The sequence below is a fragment of the Belonocnema kinseyi genome, chromosome 4, assembly GCF_010883055.1.
Source record: "Belonocnema kinseyi isolate 2016_QV_RU_SX_M_011 chromosome 4, B_treatae_v1, whole genome shotgun sequence".
In the NCBI taxonomy this organism is placed as follows: domain Eukaryota; kingdom Metazoa; phylum Arthropoda; class Insecta; order Hymenoptera; family Cynipidae; genus Belonocnema; species Belonocnema kinseyi.
In genome coordinates, this window is record NC_046660.1 from 69112331 (window position 1) to 69132501 (window position 20171).

Here is a 20171-nt window from a genome sequence, read left to right on the forward strand (position 1 = left end):
CAGCCTTGGAGGAGATTATGTTGAGAAATAAAAAAAAAAAATTCTTAAAAACGTTGTTTTTCTTGGTCAGGCCGGAAACTTATCAATCCACCCTCGTAACATGGCTTGAGTCAGAATCCGTCTTGTGAAAGTGGTTCAAATCAGGATTCAGAGTCCATCTTGTAATGCTTATCCTGACTCCCTCTTACTAATCGTTCCAGGTATCCCTTTGTATATCTACTGATGTAAAAAGTAAATTGGGATATTTAAAGTAAGTGAAGAAAATAATTTGATACTCATGCTCAAAATATAGGAGGAGGTGTTACGCTTTTTTCGATTCAAAAAGTCTGAAGCCTTCAATTTTTGTCCGATTATTAATTTTTTTAAAGAGGATTAAATTCTGAAGATCGTCACGTTTCGATAAGGGATGATTAGAAGAGGGGATGTAGGAAAAGAAAAAAGAAGTGAACGGAAAATAAGTACGGAAAATTGGGCAAATGTGGCAAGGGGAATAAATTTAATGATGGGAAATTAGGAAGTGGGAAGTATTCAAAGTGAGAGGTAGTTAGAAAAGAGGTGAGGAGAGTGGAAGTGAGGGGAAGTAGAGTAAATTATTGAAAGTTAGGGTGGATAGTGATGGCAAGTGAGGGGGATGTCAATACGGTAATGACAGAGGGATTTAAACAATCTAATTAACATCGTAATAGGTTACGCAATTCCTTTCTGTAGGTCCGCAGCGCCTATTTTAACTAATTTTTATTTGTTTTTTTTTCAAATTTTCCACACTAAAAATTTTCTTATTTAGCCACTTAATTATTACAAGTATTCTTATGAACAGTTTAATTAACATTTTATAAACAAATTCGACAAACAAATGCGAAATTTTTGTATTTCTGCGTAAAAAATGTTTTTTGCACTAAAACTGTTTTAAATTCTTGTACAAATGACTACTAGTCACAAAAATATTCTAAAAGTGATCAAAAACCATTGTTATAAGCAATTCTGAAGGCTAAATATTTTAGGTTTTTTCCTGTGAAAATTCAGGTTTTTTCCAATCTTCATTTCCCTTAATATTCGGAAATGCTACAGATATTTCTAAAGTAATGCATAGTTAATAATATTGGTTAAAATATAACAATTTAAATGTTCACAAACAATTAGAATTAACAAATCCAAAAAGTTTGTAGTTAATCGTAGAAATTAAGACGAGCAGAGGAAACTGAAATTTGCAACAACCACAAATCTTATTATTTTGTCAATACAACAGTTTATAACAAGAACTATTTTGTTTCTGATTCTACAACAAGAGTAAAAAGTTATAAAATAAACAAACTGAAAAGAATTTTTTAAAGTTAATAATCAGACCAATATTGAAGGCTCTAGACATTTTCAGACGAAAAAAGTGAATTTCCTCCCTCTGTTGTTACGTCGAGTAACAAAATTTAAGAAACCTGCTAAAAAATGAATCTTTAGTCAGCCTTATTGTTAGTGGAAAAATAAAATATTTATTCAGTCCAAATTTATTGACACTTCTTATTTTGAGGTATAAGTTATTTACTCTTATTCTTTAACCTGAATTAATTAAATGAAAAAATCACTTGATTAATTTTTAATTTTTTCGGTATCGCTACTGTTCAGATAAAAACAATTGCCTCACTAAATCAATTAATACATGAATGAATCAATAGCTAATTATATGGATACATATATTTTTAAAAGGTCAATCAATTTTAGACTAATTTATGATCTACAAAATATTGAATTGGCTGAAGGATAAAACTGAGGCATGCGCTAATATTCAATATTTTTATTTTTTATCGGGGTATCCCAATATTTGAAATCTAAATCTAAATCTAATGGTGCTTTATGTTCTGTTCGTGTGCGGTGTTGTATATTCTAAAATATCCTAAAATATTTTCTTCTGTTTTGTTCTCTATATATTCTAATTATATTTTGATCTTAAGACTTTTAAAAACAATAATCTATATACGTTTTCCAAAAAAATCTAAAAAGACTGTTTTTAAAAGTAATTCGTGATTTTCACAATAAAATGAAAATATTTTTAAATTGTGTCCAATGGTCACTCGTCTGAACTACAGTGTAATTAAAAAAGAAAGCAAAATTGAAAACAAACGTGAAATAATGACAGACATGCTTTTACAACATAATTTCTAGTCAATGTTTGATGATTATCAATCCAATTTTGAATAATTCTACAAAAAAATGTTTGTAGCGAAAAGCATAAGGGACAATCCATTAATTACGCAAGGTATTTTTTTAATTAAAAGAAATTAAAATCTCTTAACTATATTGAAATACCTCAAAACACTTTGAAATCTTTGCAAATATTTTTCAATCCCGTGAAATTCAGAATCCTTTGAAATACCTTAAAACTTTTGTAATCGCTTACAATCTCATGAAAGGGCTAGCAGGCTTCGGAAATCTTACGAGATCTGTTAAAAATGATGTCATTCTTCGAAATACTTTTGAAGTGCTTTAAAATACCTTAAAATCCCTTGAAACCTGTTAAAATTAATTTATATTACTGGAAAACATTAGTATATTTCGAAATCCATTGAAAGCTTTTCTTACGTATTCTTACAATATGGGAGTGGGGTAGGGATAACTAAAATTAAAAAAATTTCTGCGTAATTAATGGACGTTTCCTAATGCGAGAATTATTTTTAAGGAATTTCTATAAATGAAAAATGTGAGTGATTACAAAAAAAAATGAAACTAGCAAAATTATCCTCTACTCTCCTATATTCTAATAACTATCCCAACTAGATATTTTTATATCCATCTTAATATTTTGTTTTCTATAAGCTCTTCTATAATATCTTGTTTAGAGTTTGTTTCTTAAAAATTTTAAGTATGCCCTACTTTTCATAATTTCTTGTACAATGTTTGAATAGCTCGAAGAAATATAAGAGAGATTTAAAGGCAAGGATCAAAGGATCAATTATAACTTTCTGGCGCTCAGAGTAAAGAGGCCCCTGACTGCTTAAGTTTAAGCGACGTTCAGGGGTCTTCCTACTACAGGCGCCAGAAAGTTATAACCAGTTGTTTGAGCCGTGTTCTAAATTTTAAACATCTGATCAGTCAGTAACTCTATAAAGTAATAAACATTATTGCTTTTGAAATAATTATATTGAGGCATAGGAGAGTAGTTTGCGAGGCTGTAGCATGGTTTGACTGAGGTTTAACTGTACCTCTCACGTGAACCATCTTAGGCAGTTCTGGCGGGGTGAAGGTGGGGGGAGGATGGTGGTCGTCTGTAACAAACCACTACACATGTTAGCTACCCTACTTAAGAACCTAATGCCTAACAATAAAACTACCACATATATTTTTTTTTCTTCAATTGACATTTATCATCTACTGCAAACCTCTTGATTCGATTTCAACCTTATTTGCTAAAAATTAAGAAAAAATCAGATCAATAAAGTAGCTTAAGAATGAGAAATATCGATTAAAAGATAAACCGTACTCACTGATTGACCTTTTACACCTTAGAAATTGGTCGAAAAAACCGTTCCACTTTTAAAAGGAAGTAATTTTTTTCTCCAAATTCTACAGAAACGAACTCAATATAGAATATTAAATAATTTATTCAATTCAAAAGTGGAATTGTTTTTTGAGTACTTTGCTATTATCAGCTAGGGATAATGATACTTTTCCCGAAATGTCACGAACATTTTTTAAGTATCAGTTATTGTCACTGATAATAGACTAAACACCAACATTTGAGGGCCCGGATAAAGGAACCGGTTATAAATTTCTGGCACTCAGAATCCGCTTGAATTTGGGCGACATTCAGGCACCCTTCACTCTAGAAACGCAGAAAGTTATTACCGTTTCTTGGATCTGGATCCTCATATACTACATATTTTTTAACAGAATAAATTTGTTCACGTGCCTTTTACAAAGAAAATAATCGTGTTCTACTAAATACAACTAATAATACTTTTCTGTTGTCGGCAATCTTTCTTAATACTTTAACCTTATTTATAAATTGTTAAAATTTATATTCCAATTTGAAACGAAAAACTGCAACAGTTCAGGACTTGCGAATTTTTATTTCTACACTGCAAAAAGCACGTAGCAGGAAATTTTGTCCACGACACTATTAATATAATCCACTTAAAATACTCTACCGCATGCGTCGTGCTGAGATAGGCGGCAGTCACACCGCGAAGAAGTGGAAGACACTCAGGAAATTTTTTTTCATTTTTCTAATTGCCATTAAAATTATATTTTCATTTATTATAAACATTAACTGCAAAAATAGTTTCGTTTAAAAATGATTTTTCCACAAGTGATACTTCCGCTAAAACGAGGAATCGCAGTATTCTGAAGATCATGCGCGAGATGTTTAAATATATAAAATTCGTAACTTCAAAAAAGTTACAATTATTCACTAATATTTCTTGTGTGCGTTACGCTATGCGTGCAGAAAATATTTTGTGCATCGGCCATTAATAATATTAAATGTATTATTATATATCCTATTCAGTGATTTACATGCTGTGATATACGTTTGTACGAATAATAAAACATGCAGAAGCTGGGAAATTCGGAAAAGGTGCAGAGTGCAGTTCAGATACTTTAGATCTACTATGCGAGCTCAGGATTCATTTCCTGCTCGAAAAAATTTGTATATTATTTTATATTACGATATATAGTATATAAGACGTGCTATACCATTACTTGTCAATTTTACTTTTTAATGTAGAAAGCACGTGAGTTCTGCTTCTCGCATTTACCAGTTTTTAGGAATTTACTTTTTGTTATTATTAATTCTTTTCTTATAGTTAAATTTAAATGGATTGCTTAAAAAATCAAAATTCAATGTTAAAAAAATATTCACACGATTCTGTGTATTTTAATTGATAACTAATTTTCTACATGTCTTGTAAAAAGATTATGCTTTAAAAACTGTATTAAAAGGAATTTACAATTTCAAATTCGAAATAAATAATTAAATTTTCTACATATTTTTGTATTACTAAGACTTTTCTGTTTTTGTAGCAACAAAATACACAGCCCCACAAAAAGTGGTCTGTTCGGCCTAACAATAAAAGTAGGAATTTGGACGGAACAGACTAGTAAATTTTTACTAATTTTTCGTCGCTGAACCTAACTCCGATGTCAGAATTCTGAAGCTAGCTATTGTTTTTTTTCTAACTTCAAAATTCCCTAACCTCAAAAAAGGTATTTTTCGTCAATTTCACAGCCTGGCAAAAAAAAGAAAACTAGGTGTTTTGACGGAAACATTTAGTGAATTCATACTTAATTTGTGTCGCTGAATCCGAATCCGGATTCGAAATTTCGAAATTAGCTCTAGTTTTCTTGCTCGACTCAAGAAACACTTTTTTCGAACATTTTTTGTGTTTAGGAAGGGAACAAGAGCCAAATTCGTAATTCCGTCTTCGGATTGGGATTCAGCGGTTACGAGATTTTGAGTTTAGAAAAAAAGAAGAGTGAACTTCGAAAATTCGTCTTTGGATTCGGATTCAGTTACACACAATACATAAAAATTGACTAGTCTGCCTATCCAAACTTCTATTTTTTGTCGCACTGTGTCATCTTTTAGTACAAATTTCACAAAAATGTTTCTAAAAAATTCTTTTTTCTTTTTAAAGTGAAGGACCACAATATTTTTCTACTGAATAAGCCATAAATAGGGCATTATTTTCTCACTTAAAAAATCAAATTTGATTTCCGTATGTATCGTCTATTTCAGCCACATTCAACTCGGCTAATGTTAATATCAAATATTTTGTTCAGTAGAGTCTCGATAGGGTTTTTGGGAATAATATCCATTGATTATAACCATTTTTTTAAATTTCATTTTCTATAATGAAGGTGAAAAAAATTCGACTTTCTTTGGAGAAAAGCAGTTTTTTCTTCCTTATTTTTATCTTAAAAGAAAGCTTAGGTTCTTCCCTTTAGGAACTTTGAGGATGAAAAGTGGGATTATTATTTTTATTTGTGAAAACATCTCTCCATAGGTTGTAACCATTTTTTTCAATACAAATTTGACCATCACAAATGAAGGTCAAAAATATATAATAATGTTTTCCTCGAAGGACAATCTTTTACAATTTTATAGGGTTTGAAAGATAGCTTGGTTTTTTTAAATTTAAACAGCTTGACATTGAAGAATTAAATTTAAATTGTCTATTTTTAAAACTATTTCTTCGTGATGAGAAATTAAACAAATCAGACAGAGGACCAAATTGACTATTTACCAACATCATTTCGAGACATTCGCCCTTTTTTAATTTCAACATAAAAATATGTTTTATAATCTAAAGATACCTTTAATATTATCATTAAAAAACATTTTCCACATATTTTTTTTTTAATAATTGTTTTATGAAATTTGTAGAACATATACTAATCACAATATCTAACCATCCATTTCTTGTGAAAATTTTAGTTTCTAACAAAATTATTATTTTGAAAATTCCATACCTATTTTGTTTAAAACACTTTACAGTCCAAAAAATTAATTCTTTATTTTGCAAGCTCAGTATTAATGTTGATCGAAAACCCCGTTTTTTTGAATGCCGAAATGTAATATTACTGAAAAGTTCCCTTTTGGTTAGACAAATCGAGGCCAAGGAAAATTTGTAAATCGATCAATATGTTCAGGTCGTGCATAGTTTTAAAGTCCCAATTTAAGACTACTTTTCTAACCAATTTTCTATAGCTTAAAAACATGTGAGGAATTTTTTATGTGCAGCCAATTTCAAGATAAAAGTAATATAGAAAGTTTTTTTTATTTGTTTAATTACAAATTTTCTCAAGACAATTACAATTTTTCGGCTTAATATTTTCTGAGTTTAAACTGAAGAAACGTGCAATTATATCGATAACACAAAAAGAAATTTTTTTACACATCAAAGTCAGGATGAAATCATGATTTTTGCATTTTTTTAGCGATTCTTGCACCTTGCAGACCATAAGTCAATTATTTTTTACAAAAACAGAATGATAGCATGTTACTTGAATTTCATTACAGAAAATATCCCATAATTTGTTTTCTCGTTGAAAATTGGTAAAAAAATCAATAAAAGATTCACATTCAGAAAGTCATACGCGAACTGAAAATATTAAACGATTAAACATTTTTTCCTCGATTAGTCTTCCAAAAAAGAAGCTTTTCCGCACTATTACGTTTCAAGTTCCAAAAAATTGCATTTTTTCGATCCTAATATTTTTCAAAACTTTGTTTAAAAATTTGGTTAAATAATATAATAAAAATATTTTACATTTCTTAAAACTCCCTTTTTACGATTATAACAATTATTTATTAAAATAACTAACTATAACTCCCAAAAATTTGCTCTTTTCGAAAATACCAAAATTTAGTATTCAGAAAAAATATTTATATTACAAAAAAGTTGAAAAATGATGTTGCTCTTTAACTTCAATTCAGAAACCTAAACCAAGGACTGATTCACTAAAAAAAGCTTCAAAATAAATAAAAAAGTATGAAGTATTTACCTAAATTTTGAAAACTTGTTTTGAAAAATTCCTACCTGGTAAATGCGTAATAAGCAAATTCGTTGATCGTACAACTACGAAAATACAGCGTAGCTGTTCTGTAATTGATGATGCCACGAATCCTACTCTATCTTGTTACAACAATAAAAAAGTTGCAACAATTTCGAGTCTGGTAATATATGTGCTCGGATACACGAAAGTACAAATACCCTTCCCTTTTTTGAACTTACTTGCGTACGAGAAGTCTTCACCTATGACGGTGGTAGTAGTAGTAGTGGTAGTATAGTAGCGGTAGTAATAGTAGCAGTAGTAGTGGTAGTAGTAGAGGACGAAAGGTACGGGCAAATAGACACACAAAGAGTTAGTTGAAAAGTTTACGTTTCAGTCTGTTAAAACATTGAACTGTATCTTTGTAATGTGCGAATGTTGCATTTAAACATGTCAGGTCCATGTGTAAGTGTCTTTGTTATTTAATACGTATCTCATCAGTATATTGTGGTCAGTGTGAATCAAGTGAATCGACTAATAGTGATTTTTCTTGTGGGTGTAGGCGCAATGAAATGCAGTGATAAAACAATTTTGACACAGTGTTTACATACACATCTCATACTTATACTATCTATATATGTATAGTATACAGTTATACAATATTGAGAATGGATGAATAATTAACCTCAGACACATTGCCATCTATTATGGATACAACTCGATCTCTGGTTATTATTTAATATTTTGTTGCTCATTAATTGAGGGCCCGGATCAAATAACCAATTATGATTTTCTGGCGCCAGAAAATTAAAACCGAGTCTTTGGTCTAGGTCGTCAAGTATTGAGGCTTTTCAATTTCTTTCTAGATTTACAAATCCAAGTTCGAGTTACTGCCCAAGGCATCTGTAATATCAATCGAAATTTTTTCCTTGCAAGTTTTCTGGAGAAAACATGGATTTTATTAATCAATAGAAATCGTATCAATTTCTCATGGATATTCGAGAAATGAAACTTACTCAATATTGATTTAACTTTGATTTTTGCTAAACATTTGCACATTGAAACGCTTCTAGACATCGGATTCTCATGATGATCAAAGCGAATCTCACACATAAAAACAACAACTGTAAAAAAGGATTGATCGCTGCAAACGGGCTTTTATTGCACGGAAATACCGAAACGCTATATCTAAGAATGCTCTAAAAACGAAATACTCCGAATGATTGTGATAACACCGATGCAAAATTATTAATACTTTTAGCTTCCAAGGACAACAAAAAATTCCGTCCAGTTAATAAAATATTAATCCAATCCACCGAAAACAATAGCCACCGATTAAGACACTTACATAAACCTTCTTTTACTACATTCCGAACGACATTGATAATAGTTATACATAATTTTAGTTGCAGAAATTAAGAAAATCACACCAATATTGAGAAACACTAATGAATTACAAGAATGCTTAGGTGGGATCAATATCACAGTTTCTGTCGATTTAAGAGTCGTAAGTAGAATAGTGCCAGAGGAATGTACACTTTGAATATAAGCAATATTTTTATAATGTTTTTAGTATGTATAGAATATATAAAGAAATAAAAGAAACTGTCATTATCTGATAACAAGGTGTCTACTCACATCCTGGGAAAAAATCCCTGACAATTCCCGTTTTTTTTTCGTAATTTTTCCATGGTAGAAATTTCTATAAACTATACTAATAAGTTCGATGAAAAATGTTTCAAAAAATTAAATTACGAGATATTTCTGAGTATATTTGGAACATCGATTAACCAAATAATTTATACTAAAAAAATAATTAATTATTTCTTGAATTTGTTAGTAGTGTCCACGAAAATAGGAAAACATATTTTTTCACGTAAAATTAAAGTAGGTAGTATATAACATTTAATTTGAAACACACCAAATACAAGTATTTAAAGTAAAAATAGGGCATTTTTAAACACATATATATCGTTTTATGAATTGGTAAGCCAATAATTGAACTATTTACCGAAAGGGAAGAATTTTGACAAAAATGGCATAAAATTACAACTGTGCAATTTAATTTTCAACTAAAAAATATAAATGTTCAACCAAAAGTGAAATATTAAAATTTTCAGTTGAGGAAAATACTTTTTAACTAAAAAAAATTCAACAAAATATTTATATTTCCAAACAAAGGGAACAATTTTTATCTAATATTGTAATTGAAAGTTTACTTTTTAACCATCAGATGAATTTTCAACTAAAAAAAAGTTAATGAGAGAATGTGTTTTATTCTGGTCATACGGTCCAATATAAACAAAAATGGATTCAGATGTCAATGATTCTTTATTCGTCAATTTTAATTGATATAACCAACGTACGTTTCAACCTATTTGCAGGTCTTCTTCAAGGTAATACATCACCTAATCTGTACAATTTTGATATTAAAATCCAAAACAAGACATTTCAATTGTGCTTTATTCCTTACAAAGGAGCATAATTTTGGAGTGAGCCCATTTTGATAATTGTCAGAAGTTTAACATTTTTGTTTGTATACATAATTTGAAATGTCCTATTTTTAATATATAGTATAAGACAAACATATAAAAACTTAAAAATTTGAAGCCTCAAATTGATTTTAAAATGTAGTTAATATTATTTAATTTGGAGCCTATTTTAATTTTGAGGCTTCAAATTTTAAAGTTTTTATATGTTTTTCTTATATATTAAAAAAAAGACATTTCAAATTATGTATCCAAACAAAAATTTTTAACTTCTGACAATTAGCAAAATTGGCTCACTCCAAAATTATTCTCCTTTGTAAGGAATAAAACACAATTGAAATGTCTTCTTTTGGATATTAATATCAAAATTGTACAGATTAGGTGATGTATTACCATGAAGAAAACCTGCAACTAGGTTAAAACGTACGTTGTTTATATCAATTAAAATTGACGAATAAAGATTCATTGACATATGAATCCATTTTTATTTATATTGGACTGTATGACCATAATAAAACACATTCTCTTATTAATGATATTAACGGTCGAAGAAATTTCACAGTGTGGATAAACTCCAATCACTGAATTCTTAATAAAAAAAAGTTTTAAGTAAAAAATTGAATAGTTAAATTTTTAGTACAAAAATTAATTTTTTACAAACCGAAAAAACAAATTTTTAGCAGAATAGTTAAATTTTCAACAAGAGATAAATTTCTACTTAAAAGAGATATTTTCCAGTTAAGGAATTATTTGTTAACCAAAAAAATATATCAATCAATCAGTCCCATTTTTAACTAAAGACATACATTTTCAACTTAAATAAATTATCTTCAAATGAAAAACTAATTATTTAAGAAAGTAGTTCAAATTATAATCAGAGAGTTAAACATTAAACCGAAACAAATGAATTTAAAAAAATGTATTAGTTGATATTTCAAACAAAAATATTATTATTTTAAATAAGAAACAGTTGAACTTAACCAAAAATATCCAATAAATAGATCAATTTTTCAACCAAAAACGGAATATAATTTTTAATTCAAAAGATTAATTTTTAAACAAATAAATTAATTTTCAACTAAAATGATGGAAATATTCAAACAGATTAGTTAAATTTTCATTTTAAAAATTAATTTTAAACAAAAAAGTCAAAGTTCAAATTAAAATAGTTAAATTTTGTATTGAAAAGTTTAATTCCCAACAAAAAACAACTAATTTTCAACCAACGAAGATGATAAATTTAATCATAAAGTAGTTGCATTCAACCAAAAAGGCGAATTTTCAAAAAAAAGATGAATTTTCAACTGAAAAAATATGCACACACAATAATAAAATTTCCACATGGATTAGTTTAATTTTCAGTTTAAAAAAATTAAGTTTTGATAAAATGATTAAGTTTCAACTTGAATATTTCAACTTTTTATCAACAAATATAATTTTCAACAACAAAAAATAACTAATTTCCAACAAATAAAGACCATCATTTTAAACAAAAAATAGTTCAATTCAGCCAAGCACACGAACTTTCAACAACATAGATGAATTTTCACCAAAATACATGATTTCTTAATTGAAAAATGCTTCAATTTTCAACAAAAAAATTGAAAAATTAAATTTTGACTAAAAAATATCAGTTTACTATCAAAGCAAATAAATTTTTAAATAATATAGTTCAGTTTTCAACAAAAGAGATATAAAGTTTTAAATCAAATGATAAATCTTTAACAAAAATAATGAACTTTTAACAACAGAGTTTAATTTGGAAATAAGTAGTAGAATTTGTAACAGAAAAGATAATTTTTTCAACAAACAACAGGACACTTAAATTTTCAGTTAAAAAATTATTATTCCACAAAAAATAGTTTTCTACACAATAGTAAAATTCAGTAATATAAAGCTACTTCTAAAAAAATTGTTGTTTAATTCCATATTACAAATAAAGAGGATGTAAGCACGCTTTCGAAAAAAAGAATATCCTTACAAGACATGTTCTGGAATTTCCGGGCTTTTTTAGTTATATGAAGATTCTTTGATAATTCCAGGCTTTTTACGCTTTCCTGAAGAATAGACACCCTGCATCAATCAAATTTTCTTAATATTTAACTCTCACTCAAAATTTATAAAAATATAATTCAAGCTCGTCTACTTTTTGTTACAGAATAGATACATCAAATTTTTTTCTTGCTCCTCAGTTAAAAAACGTCTTCTAGAAGAGAATTTTAAAAATAAAGACTACATTAAGCAGTGCACATTTCTCTTTTTGCAAATTTCGACAGGGTCCGATTTTATCTCTGCGCGTCGCACTCATTATCGCGAAAGGGATGAGAAACGTAAATGTGTTTCGCGAAAGGTGGGGGTACGAAAGATGGCAAGAGTCATTTGAGAAGTAACTTTATCAGCCAATTATTCGGTATCGTTCGAGACTTAACAACAATAGGCGACTTGACACAGTAACTAGGGGTTCAAGAATCAGCGAACGAAGAATCCTGAATACATAATTTACTCCCTGGACTCTTGCCATTCAGAGATGCTAGTGGCTGTCCTTTCTCATAAAAATGCCTCAAGGGCAGCCGCTGCATGAAAGTCTCAGACACTGAGAATGTCAATCCGTTTGTGTAAAAAGGTGATCAATGCAGATGAAGGGTAACGGAAAAATAACTTTGCCCTGAATTGGTTGTCTTCATGTTAAATTTATTTATTTTTTTACTTTTTTTATTGCTTAAGTGTCTCTCTGATTGATTTTAAAATATTGACAGGAATACCATAAACTTTGGACAATTAAAGCCGTAACTCTTTGACACCTAGCGTGGGGGAACCCAAATTTCGCTTTAATGCAAGCAGTTAGAGGTCTCTCCACGCTGGGCGCCAGGAAGTTATAACCAGTTTTTTTATTGGGGCCCTTATACATGCCGCTTAGCTCCCTTTATGGTCAGATTTACAAAAATTAATTTTTATTATCACCACATTTTGCTTTTGTTACACCAGGATCTTATAAATATTTAGATGGTAATATTCTTCCGGATATTATGAGAAAAAGTACTTTAAAAAAGTTTTCATTAAAAGGATCGTGAAGCAGTGACTCGGTTTTATCAAGGCAATCAGGGTCGGACTTGACTCTAGTAAATGAGACGGAAAATTGCAAGACCAATTCAGTTGGCGACATGTGGTGAAAAATGAGGCCCGATTTAACACAGTTATACGGATGAAACATTGGGAAAAATAATAGATGGGTGACACACTCTACTCTCGGAGGGGGGAATACGTACTTGCTCTTCCGACCATCTGAACAGCTCGCACGCCTTTCCGGAATGTGGCCACTGCCCGAAGGAAGAAGAACCAGAGCTGTTAGTCTTCACATCAAAAGTTAGTCGACCTAGATTCGAGGGTCAACTGGAGGGTAAAGGGACACAGTTCTCAGGTCTTCATCGACAACATTAATCAAGAATGCATATAATTTAAATAAAAAATAATAATTTTCTCTTGGGGCATGACTGCAATCAAATATATTGTGGGTCCGGATCGAAGAAATGCTTATAACTTTCTGGCGCTCCTGACAGCTTGAATGTAAGCGATATTCAGAGTCCCCTTACTTTATTCTCCAGAAAGTTATAACCGGTCTTTTATCTGAACCCTTAATTGTGATCAAACTTCAATAGGTATTTCATGACTTTTCTTGAAGTAATATAAATTTTAAATGTATTATAATAATTGAAAATATTTACTCCACTAAATTTAAAAGACAAAAATTAGTTTAATTCTGATATAATTTGATATAGAAGATTTATAAGATGAAGACTTGAGAGAGATATGTAATTATCGATAAAGACCATCTACTCAAGCAAGGCATTAACACTCGACAACCAAAGTTGGTACTTTTATCATTATTTTTGGGGTAGCAAGGGTTAATGCTAGGACCTCGCAATAATTTAATTGCGATTTAAAACGAATGCCAGAGGGCAAGATGAAAAATTTGATTCGAAATTTTTTGCAGAACACAATTCTTAACTGAGTTTGAAATTATTAAACAAGTAAATATAATATATAGTTTATTTTTTTAATACTTTTTAGTTTATAGTGTCTTAAGGAGAGTATGAAAAATAATCAATTTTATAAGAGTCCTTAAGAGTTTAAAGGCTATTTACGATAATCAAGGGGAAACTACTGAAAAAACTATAATAATAAATACAGAAGAAACATAATTATTATTTATTTTATCGTTTTTGGAAAGTAATTTTCTGTTTAAGCTTTTCTCTGCATTTTAAAGTAAAATAAGGAAATTTTATGAAACATTATTTTTAAAGTGCATCAAAGAATTTTTTTAGAATAATAATTCTAATAAAGTATTGTAATATTTACTATATTTCCAGTATATTTAAACTTTTTCCTAAATTATGAATAATTTAAAACATAATGGACATTTTTAAATCATCTTGGACTTACCATAGAATATCGTTTAAAGATCAAGAATATTGTGCTACTTTTACCTTCAATGCTGCCAGAGTCCAAATTTGGAAAACAAACGTTGTTAAAATTAAAAGTGAAGTACCTAACAACGATTTTTTTAAATCATAATATGGTATGTATTTGAAGAAAATTTAATAAAATATAACCAATTACTTGTAAAAACCTTTTTATTATTTTATCTTTTTTCGATTTTAAGACTTTTTAGAATATTTACTACTTTTTGTTGAAAACTTAGACACTGTATTGGTAACATTTAGGAAAAAAAGAACATGACTTCTTAATACGCTACTAATATTTTGGGGAAATTTACTTTTAAAATTAATAGAAGAAAATGTGAGCATGTCTATTATTTAATGAACTCATTATAATTTCAGAAAAAATGGAAATTTTGATATACATACATACCATATTGTCGAAAAAATAATTAAAAAGTGTGATTTTTCGTAATATTTGTAAGCCGAAAATTGTATGAAAGCTTTCAAATTTTAGCAAAGAATGTAGTTTCTAACAAGCTTTCATTAAAAATTTTCTACTATCTTTTAGAGAAAAAAAAATATCCAACAGAAACTATAATCTTTTGTTAGATTTCGTACAATTTTAGAAAATTAAATAATTAGTTACAAATGCTTAAAAAAATAATAATCATTTTCTCATTGATTCACTTTATGTTTTAATTTATTGTTTTGGTTGTAAATACACATTTCTAACAGGTTTAATGTATACAGTACAACAATAAGAAAATAATTAGAAAGTAATACCCAAAAAACATCTTTAGGATATCAATAGTAGAGTGATTAAAACAAAAACTTTTTCGAGTAGTGGTTTCTGATAGTGGCTAAAAATCATATTTTCCCAACAGTAGTAAGCCCCACAAATCTTACTTCGATTGTATAATATTTTATAATCTATGTATGTATTTGAGAATTTGTTTTCAAATTAGAACTTTTCTTAAATGTGCAAAAGAACAAGTTTTTATGATATGTGTTGACTGCAAATCTTTATGAAAAAATTGAAACATATCGTGCTCGAAATTTCTTCACCTGTGATCAATGAAACATGGCATTGTTTTGTTATCATGAAAAAATGGTTTGTTCTAGTTTAGAAAGATTGAATTTGGCTTTTTTTTAGCAATTTTCATACTTTACAGAACATGAAAAAATACTGTATGGTAGCAAAAGAGTTTAAATTTTCTCAACGAAATGTACAGCTAACACAATCCAAAAACTGTTTTCGTTTTTCTATTTTAAGAAAATGTAGCTAAAGCACAACATTTCCTTTTGATGTTATAATTTTATATTACCATTCTCTATCAAAAACTGTACCTACAAAAAACGTAACATAATTTTATGGCGAATAGGAAATTTTTCTAAATTTTGCAATCTATACACAGAAGATATTATTCGATCGAACTAAGATTTGAAAGGAATACTACTATTAAGTAAATTCAACTTTGACTAACTATTAAAATGCGCTGTTCGAAAAAAAGTCTTTCCAGCCAACTAGAATCCACACGATGTATTTGGTCATAAATTAGATATACCCTAGTATCCCGGTGCTGTACTTGTTAAAATGAGAATTTAATTTAAATTTAATCAGAATCTAATTTGAGAATCTAATCTGAACGCTAATCGACTATGTAAACACTTTCGAAAAACTATTTAATTTAATTATAATTTTAAGTAATTTTAGTTAAATGCACACAATATAAAAATAAGCATTAAGAGCTTTATCATTAAAAAGAATTTAAATTCAATCTTAAAATTTTCAACCCCTTAAAAAAGCATTGTGGATACATTTCCTTTCATATAAAATTGTTTCATTTTGCCCAACTGCATATATGAAAAACAAAAAATTCACATCAGCTTATTTGCTAAAGAGTTAGACACTGTAAGGGGAATGCGACATGATGCGACATAGTTTCATCGGTACTTTCCGGGTTTGAATGATGTTAAGTTTTGTATGCGTGTCATGTGAAAATGGGCAGGGATGAAAGAGTTGATCAGCGAGAATTGAGAATTATGAGGGTAAACCCTGGGCATCGAAAGTTTCTCATTGATTCTAATGATGAAAGTTTACCTTTTGGGCATACACGTTTGTTGCTAATTGGCACGATTAATTAAACCATACCAAAGACAGATGGGACGATCAGCAGTTTGTGGTTGTAATTGCAGCTCAGCACACAATGTGGGCGTCCAGAATTATCTGGCACAAACGAGCATTGCCCAACTTTTCGGGAACTCGGCTGCGGAAAGTATTGTAAACGGGAGGGGAATTTTTTCACAAAGCAGAAGCAAAACTTTACCGTGTCGTATCGTATAATCAATTTTTCCTCTAATGGGAAGTTATGTATGATGAGAGTAAAAAATAGCATTCCACGAGATAGTACGGTTGTGTTTCTGCTTGGTAGACTTGCAGGATTGTCAACGTTAACCAATCGGAGACTTGCAGATACAGACTGTTGCAGCAATCGCAAAAACTTTTTGCCTTCATTCAAATTCTACAGCGACAGTGTAAGATCGTACTAACGGATAACTTATTAATCCACTGATTAAGCGCAATAAAACAGCGATACGTGAGAACAAATTCTTGTTAGTAAGCTGGAACGTCAAACACAGAACACGGCCCGAAAACATTTACTGGTGCACAGAGAAAAAACTGCAGCATTTTCTTTAACAATATTATTTAATACAAACAAATTACAATATTATTAATTATAATTGGAAATTGATTTTGGCAGTAGAGCTACAATTTTTCTTCTGTGCAAGAATACTGATTATGTTAAAACTGAACGTGCTGTACGATAATGCATTTCTGCAAAGCCGGTGCATAGCGATGTTTCACGTTCCTAACCAAAATTTTAAGCTTATTGAACGAATATTAGTGAAACCATTAATTTATTATATCTACGATCATAAATGATTACTTAGTACTCATTCGGTAACAATCACGATTTTTACGAATACTCGATTCATCGCGACTCTTATTCTCAGACTTTGTCATGTGTAATTGCAGTAAGTAGCCTGTCAACGCTGCTTGCAGCTTTTGCCAAAGCTTTACGATACAGCTCGAACTGAAAGCTTATGATAATAAACAATAACACACGACGCAGGATTGCGGGAGAGTAGGAAAAACTGTGAGAAGTTATTTTGAAAATAAAAATTGGAGTCACGAAACAACACAGTTGAGTAAAATAAAGAAAACGTATATTGGATGAAAACTACTCACAGGAATATAGAATAAATAGAAATGTATTAAAATGAAAATTAAAGGAGAAATCTATATTTATTTTATATTCTGGGTGAATTTCAGGGATATTCTGAGTAAAAGGAACGGAAAAGGGATAACGGAAGCACGCGTACCGTCAAGGTATCTGTGGCAAGTAGAGTTTCCTTTCACCATACCCGTCTGCATCATCATCATCCCCACATCTGCAAAAATCCATTGGTGAGCCGTACACGGATTTATTTTCAGATTAATTTACGGATAAATTAGGCGAAAATGGCACAGTTGCTCACACGGAGTTAGATGCAATATCACACCGTTATATCAGATGACATTGATTTGATTCCACAAACACAAAGAGAGCTGCAAAACCTGTAATATCTGACTCAAATAAAACTGTATCTTTCCAAAAACAATTTTCATATAAACTACCTTTTTCCTTGCGAATTGGATATGCAGGTCATGGTTTCCTTAGAACTAACCTTTTAGTACAAAACTTTGAGTGAAAATAAAATAATCAAGTGAGAAATTATTGTATGAGAGAAATTAAAATAGAATGTGTTATGAAAGTGTGATTGCGTAAAGTTAACGAAAATTAATTTAGTATAGATAAGATCAGAGATTGGTAATGTACTTGAAGATGAACTCTTTACTGTATTCGTCGATTTATTGCAAATATTTGATACATGGAAATGTTTAAAATTTTGTGGTTAATATTTCTGCATTCGCCAAAATAATTTTTAGCAGCCAAGAAAAATGAGAAATTTAACTTGAACTTAAACTATGAAATAAAAAAAAAGCAAAAGCATTAAAAGATTGAAGCTTGTGTTGCATTATTTCGGTAAATTTCGCAGAATTTTGTTTGTTTGTTTTGACTGCCCAGGGTTTAAATTGTAGACATTCGTGATGTATGAGACGGTATCTGTGTGATTTGTTACGTCTGTATTACGAATGAAGAGTTCATCTGGAAGGGCCCTTGTGATTACATTGTGGGGCAGTGCGATACGGTAAAATGATAGTTCGTTATTCGTATGGATCAGTGAGAATGCTCGTACCACTCAAGTTTATATTTGCAAAATATTTCCTAGTTAAAGCCGTCTATTGTCGAAGACAAGCTCTTGATGTTTCATTTTTAAAATAATATTTGCGATCGTGAGAGTGGATCTGTACAAAAATATGAAAATCGGCATTACAAAATAAATCACTATAGATAAATCCAGTTTACTTTAGACCCAGATGAAGAATTTATTCAATACCCATATATTTGTTGAAACAAACTTCCAAAATGGAAACCATTTTTTGTGGAAATCTAAATCTATATGGGCCATTGCAAAGATTTTATAATTTAAGTTAAAAGCTTGCATATCAGCGATTCACAGCAAAAACTTTAAAAATTATATATTTTTAGTCGAATTATTTTGGTTCCTAATAATTTCAATAAAAAGTTATGGCCAACAACAAAAGTAATGGACAAATATTCCAATTCGGTTAACCTAGTCCCCTTTCCATATATCAGGTGCTACGCGCACCAAATTTCAGTGCCCCCAGACACGGCCTTTATTTAAATTTTTTTTTTATTTTACTGATGACAATATTTTTAAATTGTACGATTTTAGTTAATGATGGCTTACCTTAAATGTGAAAATAGTCTCTACGACTTCAACATAAACATTTTTTAAATCACTTATTTACTGGTTTAAGTAAGTCAAAAATATTTAATCAACAATTTTTTTCTAAATAAATAAAACTATTTTTTATTAAGTAGGGGATCATAGTGAAAATCAATAATAAACTTCTTTGAGAATGTTTATAACTTATAAACTTATATCCAACTTATAAGCCAACTCATATCAACATCCTCAAAGAAATTTTCCAATTAATGATATCCTCTTAAGCTGGATATGGTGAAGTAAAATTAATTGAAAAAATTGACAGAAAGCGCTGTGAAGAAAATAAAAATATGAAATAAATTATTTTGAAGCATTTAAATCGTGAAGTGGGTTAACATATTTTCTTACATTTTCCAAAATTTACACGCGATGTTATTCATTTTCGAAATAAAGAGGCGGAAACAAGCCAATTTGTGACGTCATAGAATGTTTTCCGAAAAAAATCGCTGAGATGGTAGCAGAATTGAATTAAGAAAAAACAACTTTGGAATGACCCTGAGCATTAACAAAATGCGAATAAATATTAACAAATGTAGTAACTTCTTTGGTTTATGATGAAAAACCGAAACAGATTTCAAGTTTGTCAAAACAGTAAATTCCGGGATACAAAACAGTTACATATCAATCAGATTATCAACTTTAGATCAAAATGATCCACTTTTGCGGATTTAAAATTAATTTTTACACAGCATCATTTATATCAGTCGAGAGACAGTCGTTATGCTTTTTGTTAAAAAATGTAGCAGGTTAGACATGCCAGATAAATAAACATTTTACAACAAGAAATGTTTTCCAAAATTTTTAATTTCAAGATGGGAGAGAAATACCCATTTTCTATATTGGT

General features: G+C 29.6%; 1 protein-coding gene across 6 annotated transcripts in view; it reads right to left on the reverse strand.

The window, feature by feature from the left end:
• Positions 1-20171, reverse strand: part of LOC117171182 (calcium-activated potassium channel slowpoke) — a 294278-nt gene that overhangs the window by 22865 nt on the left and 251242 nt on the right. For 2 of the 6 annotated variants that reach the window (XM_033358248.1, XM_033358249.1), the window contains exons 14-15: positions 17795-17863; positions 3192-3254 (exon numbers count right to left, since the gene is read on the reverse strand). The exons of 1 other annotated variant lie outside the window; for it this stretch is intronic. In XM_033358248.1, coding sequence (XP_033214139.1) covers positions 3192-3254; positions 17795-17863 — 132 coding nt within the window. The remainder of the gene's footprint in view (positions 1-3191; positions 3255-17794; positions 17864-20171) is intronic. 3 more of the 6 variants (XM_033358251.1, XM_033358253.1, XM_033358250.1) reach the window with 2 other exon arrangements.